This window comes from Haplochromis burtoni, unplaced genomic scaffold, assembly GCF_018398535.1.
Source record: "Haplochromis burtoni strain Fernald_Lab_line unplaced genomic scaffold, NCSU_Asbu1 Contig_1211, whole genome shotgun sequence".
Taxonomy (NCBI): domain Eukaryota; kingdom Metazoa; phylum Chordata; class Actinopteri; order Cichliformes; family Cichlidae; genus Haplochromis; species Haplochromis burtoni.
The window spans coordinates 24,435-34,313 of NW_024583572.1; the positions used below are offsets into that span (position 1 = coordinate 24,435).

At 42.8% G+C, this 9,879-nt stretch overlaps 1 protein-coding gene across 1 annotated transcript; it reads left to right on the top strand.

Moving 5' to 3' along the window:
• The first annotated feature begins 3,940 nt into the window (after positions 1-3,940).
• Positions 3,941-9,250, top strand: LOC121813160 (arachidonate 12-lipoxygenase, 12R-type-like). The gene is made up of 5 exons (XM_042216716.1): positions 3,941-4,245; positions 4,413-4,556; positions 8,037-8,240; positions 8,434-8,520; positions 8,604-9,250. Exons 1-5 carry the CDS (start codon positions 4,240-4,242, stop codon positions 8,793-8,795), a joined length of 633 nt encoding a protein of 210 aa, XP_042072650.1. The 5' UTR covers positions 3,941-4,239; the 3' UTR covers positions 8,796-9,250.
• Positions 9,251-9,879: the final 629 nt, after the last annotated feature.

Genomic DNA, 9,879 nt, shown 5'->3' on the forward strand with positions numbered 1-9,879 from the left:
TCTGATGCATTCTTTTCAATTTATCCAGTTTTAGTAAACTCCAGTTTTTCTTTCTTTCAGGAGGCTTTTCAGCTGCTCTCCATAAAAAAGTATTTGCAGAACTCCACTTATTCCTCATTTACTTTTGTTGGAATAATAAATTCATGTTTCACCTCAGAATTATACACAGAATACTCCGGAAAGACAAAGTGAATAAATCCTCCTTGAAATACTTGTAGTTTAAAAAACAAAACAAAAAGAAAAGCATGAAAATTAAAACAGTGTATGAAACAGTTGATGCAGCCTGTCTAGCATCAAACCGAACCACAGCAAGTAACACTTAAGCTGTTCCTAATTAAGTGGCTACTTAATTTGAGTGCATATCTCCACCTAGCAGTCGTGGACAGGAGCTACAATTTGGACATTAAACTCTCCGTGAAGTCGGAAGTCCTGTTTTCACAGAGTGCTCTTCACATTAAGGGACGTTACATAAGTGAAGAGGAGATGAAGAGTTTATATATATATATATATATATAACAATATATATATATATATATATATATATATATATATATATATATATATATATATATATATATATATATATAACACCCAGCACGCCCCTGCGGGCGGTTTATCCTTCAAGCTCGGGTCCTCTACCAGAGGCCTGGGAGCTTGAGGGTCCTGCGCAGTATCTTAGCTGTTCCCAGGACTGCGCTCTTCTGGACAGAGATCTCCGATGTTATTCCCGGGATCTGCTGGAGCCACTCGCCTAGCTTGGGAGTCACCGCACCTAGTGCTCCGATTACCACGGGGACCACCGTTACCTTCACCCTCCACATCCTCTCGAGCTCTTCTCTGAGCCCTTGGTATTTCTCCAGCTTCTCGTGTTCCTTCTTCCTGATATTGCTGTCATTCGGAACCGCTACATCGATCACTACGGCCGTCTTCTTCTGTTTGTCTACCACCACTATGTCCGGTTGGTTAGCCACCACCATTTTGTCCGTCTGTATCTGGAAGTCCCACAGGATCTTAGCTCGGTCATTCTCCACCACCCTTGGGGGCATCTCCCATTTTGACCTCGGGACTTCCAGGTTATACTCGGCACAGATGTTCCTGTACACTATGCCGGCCACTTGGTTATGGCGTTCCATGTATGCCTTGCCTGCTAGCATCTTGCACCCTGCTGTTATGTGCTGGATTGTCTCTGGGGCATCTTTACACAGCCTGCACCTGGGGTCTTGCCTGGTGTGATAGACCCCAGCCTCTATGGATCTTGTACTCAGAGCTTGTTCTTGTGCTGCCATGATTAGTGCCTCTGTGCTGTCTTTCAGTCCAGCTTTGTCCAGCCACTGGTAGGATTTCTGGATATCAGCCACCTCCTCTATCTGCCGGTGGTACATACCGTGCAGGGGCCTGTCCTTCCATGATGGTTCCTCGTCTCCCTCCTCTTTCTTGGGTTTCTGCTGCCTGAGGTATTCACTGAGCACTCGGTCAGTTGGGGCCATCTTCCCAATGTATTCTTGGATGTTCGTTGTCTCATCCTGGACTGTGGTGCTGACACTCACCAGTCCCGGCCCCCTTCTATGTCAGTGGCTTCTATCTCCTCCTTTGGCCAGCCTATTACCCCAGCAGGGTACCTGATCACGGGCAGGGCGTACGTGTTGATGGCCCGGATCTTGTTCTTACCATTCAGCTGACTCCTCAGGACTTGCCTGACCCTCTGCAGGTACTTGGTGGTTGCAGCTTTTCTAGCGGCCTCTTCATGGTTCCCATTCGCCTGCGGGATCCCCAGGTACTTGTAACTGTCCTCTATGTCTGCAATGTTGCCTTCTGGTAGTTCAATCCCCTCAGTTCTGACTACCTTCCCTCTCTTTGTTACCATCCGACTACACTTCTCCAGTCCGAACGACATTCCAATGTCATTGCTGTATAGCCTGGTAGTGTGGATCAGTGAATCGATGTCTCGTTCACTCTTGGCATACAGCTTGATGTCATCCATGTACAGGAGGTGGCTGACAACTGCTCCGTTCCGTAGTCGGTATCCGTAGCCAGTCTTGTTAATGATCTCACTGAGGGGGTTCAGGCCTATGCAGAACAGCAGTGGGGACAGAGCATCTCCTTGGTAGATCCCGCACTTGATGGTGACTTGTGCTATGGGCTTGGAGTTGGCCTCTAGTGTTGTACGCCACATCCCCATTGAGTTCCTGATGAAGGCTCTTAGGGTCCCATTGATCTTGTACAATTCTAGGCATTCCAGTATCCAGCTGTGGGGCATTGAGTCATAGGCCTTCTTGTAATCAATCCAGGCAGTGCACAGGTTGGTCAGTCTGGTCTTGCAGTCTCGGCTGACTGTTCTGTCTACCAGTAGTCTGGTGTTTTGCGCCTCTGGTATTCTTGCCAATTCCTTTCTGTGTCCCACTCATGTATTGACCCATGTGCCTGTTCATCTTAGCCGATATGATGCCTGACAGGAGCTTCCATGTAGTACTGAGGCAGGTTATTGGTCGGTAGTTGGAGGGGACCGGTCCCTTCTTGGGGTCCTTGGGGATCAGGACCGTCCGACCTTCGGTTAGCCATTCCGGGTGTCTCTCGTTAACTAGCAGCTGGTTCATTTGTGCTGCCAGACGCTCGTGGAGTGCAGTCAGCTTCTTTAGCCAGTAGGCGTGAACCATGTCGGGCCATGGTGCTGTCCAACTCTTCATACTGGAGACCCTTTCTTGGATATCTGCCACTGTGATGGTTACTGGACCCTGTTCGGGGAGGTCGCTGTGGTCTGCCCTCAGATCCACTAGCCACTGAGCATTGCCGTTATGGGTTGCGTCCTTCTCCCATATGCTCTTCCAGTATTGCTCCGTCTCCAGCCTTGGTGGTGCTGTTCTCTATTATTGTTCCCTTGCCACTGAGAGTACACCTTTGCTGGTTCTGTGGAGAACAGCTGGTTTATTCTCCTGCCTTCTATCTCTCTGGTGTACCTCCTCAAGCGGCTGGCCAAGGCTGTGAGTCTTTGCTTGGCAGTTTCCAAGGCCTCAGGTATGGACAGCTTGCTGTATTTCTTATGCACCTTCTTTGTCGCACCTTTCTGCAACTCCGTTAGTTGGCTAACCTCCCTCCGTGCTACTTTGATCTTGCCCTCTAGCCTCCTTCTCCATGGAGGGTACTGCCCCTTGTGGCTGTTCAACTTGTAGCCAAGCATCTCACTGATCACTGCTGCCGTATTGTAGATCAGCTTGTTAGTGTCGGTAATCGTGGTTGTAGGTATTGTCCGTAGTGCTGCATTAACATCATCTAGCAGACCTTCTGAGGGTACTTCACGTAATCTTGGTAACCGGCTACGGGGGATCCAGGTTTCAAGCTTGGCCATATCCTATTTTTCAGGTCAGTTCCTCTCGCACTCAACGTCTCCTATCGCACTTGGGGCTATGTACCCAATCTCGGGTGGGGGTGATGATATCTCCCCCCTGACCTGGCGTCCTGACTCCTCCTTGCCGTAGCATTTGTGTTGTACCTCGTCAATCTCTAGCTGTGAGAGCAGTCCCTTTTTTCGAATGTTGGAACACTGAGCTACTAGTTGTTTCGCCGTCATTGTGGATGTTGGGTATCGAAGAATCCATAGGTCCTCATCCTATTCATGTAGCCCCTTCCGCCGGGGTTACTTGCGTAGTAGCATTCCAACACGCCCTGTTTTAATATATATATATATATATATATATATATATATAGAAAAATATAATATATATATATATGATTAATCATCTGAAAAAGCTACTGGTGTTTTTTTCTAGATGGGAAGCTGGACTGATGGATGCTTCAGTCTACAAAGTTTAATTGTATAGAGGATATTTAAAACAATATTAAATGTCACAAAACTCAGGTTCAGGTAATGAACAATCATTAGACCATATTATATAATGTATAATAGCACACAAAGTAACATAGAATAAGTCATATTATTAGGACTCTGGCATTTATGTCCATGACATGATGAATTTTACTTTCCTGTTTTTTGCTGCGGTCAAATTTTATGATATTAACAGTGGTTAAGAAGGATTGTAAAGCATTTTAAACACAGAGAAGTAAAATTATGTTTTATTTCTAGAATACGTCTCTAAACACTGGAAGGAAGATGCATTCTTTGGCTATCAGTTTCTAAATGGTACCAATCCCATTTTGATCCAACGCTGTACACAACTGCCCAATAACTTATCTGTCACGGATGAAACGGTTTTCCCTGATGGTCAGCATAATTTGGCAGAAGAAATGGAGGTTTATTTAATTTAAATTTCTATTAAATAAAGTTGACTGATATCTGGTTGCTCTTATTTGTATGTTGGTGAGGTATTTGTATTGGCAAATTTTACTTTGCAGTTGTAATACCCAGACTAAATGCATGGGGTCAAATAATTTCTCATTCCTTCTGAAATTTCAAACAGAAGGGTAACATCTTCCTGTGTGACTACAAGATTTTGGATGAAGTGGAGTCAAACACCATCAATGGGAACAAACAGTTCTTGATGGCCCCGCTTGTCCTACTTTGGAAAAACAATGCTGATCAGTTAATGCCAGTTGCTATTCAGGTGAGCTTAGAACTCAGACATTAATAATGTAAATTAACTGGTTCTTATATAGCACTTTTCAAGCCTACCTGAGCACTCAAATTGCTTTAGACAATGTGCATCTATTGTATACGGATTTTGTTTATCTTTTTCCTTCTGCATAGAGATTAGCTCTTGCTAAACCAATCCCTGTTGTTGTTGCCAATGTCTGTGCCAGAAAAAAGTTCTCAGTAGCTTTAGCTAGGGAATGAAATTAATAAGAATTTATTCCAATTCCAATATCAATATCACTCGTGGATTCCATTCATTATCAATTCTCTTATTGATTGTCTATCCGGTCTTTAAGGCTGACGTCATTAGCCGCGTCTGGGCCCAAACTCCGCTGCAGGTTCCTAAGTCAAAAGATCTCTGCAGCATTACTGAGAGTTTAAAAACTGTCTAAATTGATTCATCTTTAATAAAATGATCAGTGTTGCTGTTTTACCAGGTGTAATGATTAAGTTTAACATCCAGGCATCCATGAAAACGAATTTATTAAATTTAACGAGTTCGAAGTTAGCAGGGAGTTAGCTCGCTAGCTTCCATTTAAATATAATACACCATGTTCTGACTGAGAGACTTCTGAAAAAATTAAAATGTTACAGCTCTGCTATCACTCCCAACATAAATGAAGACAGAAAACTAAACAGCAGTGGCGTTTGTAGGATTACAGAAGTTGGACTAGCAGGTATATAATGATGGCAAGCGGTCAAAAGTCTGGCTGTACTTCACAGTCAAAATATGCAAACTCAGCAGCCTGCAACAAGTGCTTTAAGCTGATACTGTGATACTGTCAAAGGAGGTAACACCTCAAATCCGATGAAACACCTGGCACGCATAGCGTTTTTTTTAAAGCCAAGAAATGCACCGTATTTGATAGCTATGCTGCAGACCTCACACCGAGCACATCTACTGCCCCGAAGAGGAGAGTCCTGGCCCCTAGCCCTGCCAGTGTAGCAGAAAATGATGAGGATGATGATGGCAGCAGCAGCCGTTCTTCTCTGCGTGAGTAGCTTAATGTTGTTCGTGTGTAATTTACGTTGAGTAGGCTAACCACGTTATTACATTAATGCATGTAAGGTGAACTAGCAAACATCACTCAGTAGTTACATGCGGCTGTCTTCTTGTTTGATGGCAGATACTCCCTTCACCCTGGCCAAAAAGGCTAAAATGACCAAAGAAAAAGTGGAAAACAGTTAAACATGAGAGGGTTTTGAAAAGTTTGTGTTTTTTCCATTGTTTAAGCACTGCTTCCAGCCAAGAGTGATACCATATATGCCCCATAGCTGCAGAAAAGGCTAACATTGTTATCTTTTTAAAAAAAACAGCTGAACATGAGAGGTTTTTGGACAAAGTTTGTGTTCTCCATTCTTTAAGCACCGGTTTGAGCACCGTTTAAGCACCGGCACCGTTTCAAAAGTACCGGTTTGGCACCGATATCGGATAAAACCTAAACGATACCCATCCCTACTCAGGAATATCATCTAACAATATCAAACTGAAGTTAAAATCTCATACACCTACACTAATCCTATCCTAATGAGGAGTCACATGTGATCTTTCTCTTAATATTTAGATATGAACAAAACGCCAACAACACAAAGCAAAGATAAAAACAGCAGACAGAAACTTAAAACAATCACAACAAGATCATACAAGATTCTCAAAATTCTCATCTTGTCAATTTAGCTATTGGGATTTATCTGTTAGCTTGTAGCATGGGAGCCAATGCAGCAGGGTCACACAAGACCGGCATCAAAGGAGATGTCAGAGATTTGTGGAGTGACTCTGCACATATTGCGATCTGTCTGTCCTTTCTTGGCCACCTGCCTCATTCAACCTAAAGAAAGTGCCAACCTCTAAATGTGGCGGTACTGGTAAGCAGTGTCTTCTGGACTCGAAGGTCCCCACATGCAACAACCTGTCACTGGCACTCTTTCTTTTTAAGTGATTTTAAACTCTGGTGCTGAATTTAATTGACAGTTCCCATATGGAAAAGATATATATAAATCTTATAAAGTTTGTATCTGTCTTGTGTGAAACTTGTATGAAAAGCATACAAGAGTGAAAACAGATATAAGATCCCTTGAAAAATTATATAAATGAAACTTGTATGTTTTGGATACTTACTAAAACAATATATGAAAGTGGCCACTTTCATGAGTAAATCATATAAGCCTTATATGATTACTCATGAAAGTGGCCACTTTCATGAGTAAATCACATATAAGTTTTTACTATTTCTTTTCCGTATGGGTTAGCTTATGAAACAACTCAGTACGGAGGTTTGGCCCTTGAGGCTCCTGTGGAAGTAACTGCCAGTTACTCCCCACCATCATCATCACAGGGTTTTTGATCAGCACGTTCTGTTTGTCACACTTCTTACAATTCACCATCCCTTCAGCCCCAAATTGGGTCCTTAAACCTGACTTAGAAACTGCAGATTTATCTTTAGTTCCCTAGTAATATTTTGACACAAACAGCAGTGGCTCCTTCCTCCACATGACCCCTAAGACTCTCGGCTACTGGTCTCTCCCCTTTCAATTATCTATAAATTACATTACAAGGGCGAAGAGACTGAAATCACAGTTCCCTCCATGCCTTAACACCTACATCACAGCCGGAGGATACGAAGGCAGACTTTTCTGTGACGTAGAATCATTGATTTGCCAACCAGGGAAAAGGAGGACTGGTACGATCCAGCGTGGATGGGGTTTACCTACTGCTTTCTGTTTTGCTTTTCAGGAACAGTTGGGCAGCTGGGTGTGACTGTGGTGTACATGGTTTCTCTGGCACAACTAGGGCCATTTGGTTCTGTCAACCTAGTGTATTTAAGTAGCAACGAGGCAGATATCCTACGCCTGATTGTTGTCTCTGCTCTGGTGGTTTTGTTGTGACTTGAATTTTGGGAAAGTGTCAATCTGCAGTTTCTACTTTTGCTTTTCGGCAGTCCTCCTTCCAGCTTGCCAGTTTTCCCAGGATCTTTCAGAAGAATATCAGCCATAACCCTTCTCCACTTTCATCAGACTGTCCTGCCACCGTAAATCCTGCACTGCATGCTGCTTACCTGAACACCTGCCTCTCACACACCACTACTCTTACCTTTATTCCTCTCTGCCTCAGCCACCTTTCCTCAAACTCCTCACACAAGACCTTTTTAACTTGACAAATAATCTCTACTCACCTTTAAATTCTTTCATTCAGTATCCAAATCTTTTCCTAGTCATGTGCTTTCCAGTCACTAACTGCCATTTCTCTGTCTCCCTGGATTATCAAAGATCCTTGGTCTGTTTCTTTCCTGCGCCTTTAATCGTTATTTTTACAGTAAATAAAGCTTTTCATTGCAGTTTGTGTTTGAGTTGGTCTGCTCAACATCTATAAAAGTGTTTGATGGTTAGCAGTTTGTAATGATTAAAAAAAGGTAGTATAAGTAAGAAAACACATTTATTCCTTCTCCTGCAGCTGAAGCAGAAACCAACAAAGGACAACCCAATTTTTTATCCTAGTGATTCTGAGTACGACTGGTTGTTGGCCAAGACGTTTGTGAGAAGTGCAAACTTCAACCTTTATGAACTAAATGCTCATCTGCTGCGCACTCATCTGCTGGCTGAGGTTTTTGCAGTGTCACTGCTCCGCAACCTTCCCATGGTGCATCCACTGTACAAGGTATGTAAAGTTGATTAATTGTTTCGAAGATGTAACACAATGGTAAATGGTACAGAAAGCAACAAAACTTGTGACTTTGATGTTAGCCATTTACATATATGTTATACAGCAGAATTAAACATTTGAATATAAAACATCAGACAAGAAAGGAAAAAGTAGTCTTCTTACAAATGAACTTCTCTGTTTCCCTCAGCTTCTCATACCTCACACTCGCTACACTTTGAACATCAACTTCTTAGCTCGGATGCTTCTGATATCTAAAGGAGGAACTTTTGCTAAGGTATAAACAAACAAAAAGGACAAACAAATGTTCTTTTTGACCAACATGTATTTTTTTGCCACTAAGATTTGACTGTTTCCTAGTTTACATCTTCTGGTGGAGAGGGTGCCCTCACAATCCTGAGAAGATCACTGACCTCACTGACCTACAGCTCCCTCTGTATCCCAGATGATATTGAGGAACGTGGACTGAAAGATGTGCCAAACTTCTACTACAGGGATGATGGACTCCAGCTTTGGGAAATCATCAACAGGTTCTATTACCACTTTGTCTGACACAACATACAGAATAACTTCAATTTATTTCGAAGTTCACCTAGGCCATTCTTCACACCCTGGTAAATTTAGTAATGTACTTTCAGATGCTTGCCGAAACAAAAACAAAATTCTTCCAGATGGCTTCCCAGTTATTATTTTAAATGAAAGAATAAATGAATGAAGCCTTTATTTGTGACATGCAGTTGCCTGCAGTGAAACTGACCCTTCTGACCATACATATATTACACAAACATCACATTGCGGAGACAGGTCAGAATAGATAGCATTTAAAAAGAACAGTGAAAATTCACAACGTCAGGGACAGGAGGAGAAAAAAAGGACTCTACTCAGACTCACCTCCACTAGGAGAGCAGTTTAAGGACAGCAAAACAAAAACAACTCAGTGTCTGTGTCCGTTACACGAGTATGTGTGTGAGTGTATCCCGTGTTCACCCCATGCTTTATATTGTACAGCAGACCCTACAATAATAGATACAGAGAAAACCCAACAATCATATGACCCCCTATGAGCAAGCACTTTGGCGACAGTGGGAAGGAAAAACTCCCTTTTAACAGGAAGAAACCTCCACAGAACCAGGCTCAGGGAGGGGCGGGGCCATCTGCTGTGATCGGTTGGGTGAGAGAAAAGACAGGATAAAGACATGCTGTGGAAGAGAGACAGAAGATCAAGTCTCCAGTGGACCCAGGTGGCCTTGAAGGTCAGACAGAAAGTTCAGACAACAATCTTGTTATTAGTAGTGGTGCAACAGGATCAAAAATCTCACGGTTCGATCGGATCACGGTTTCAAGTCACGGATCGGATCAATTTTAGATCAGCAAAAAAGAAAAAAAATTAAAACATTTATTAATTTTTAAGTATTTTTTGCCTATTAAAAACATTCAACTCAAGACTCATTCCACGCAATTATATAAAAACAAATTAAGGTGCAATATAGGGCAGTACAGGGCTTTGTATCTACCACTCCGCTGTGATATAATGAGCGGTCACGTAGCTTTCCGTTGACCTGGAGGTCCACCCGTTTGTAGTTGGGCAACAAAAGATGCCTGGGACAGTTCAGCCTAACTTTAAACTTTTCCTCTC

Bases quoted from the DNA above. Each gene is read 5' to 3' on its own strand.
- LOC121813160 (XM_042216716.1), top strand. The intron at 4,557-8,036 runs GTGAGCTTAGAA...CTTCTCCTGCAG, and splicing joins TAATGCCAGTTGCTATTCAG to CTGAAGCAGAAACCAACAAA. The intron at 8,521-8,603 runs GTATAAACAAAC...ACTGTTTCCTAG, and splicing joins AAGGAGGAACTTTTGCTAAG to TTTACATCTTCTGGTGGAGA.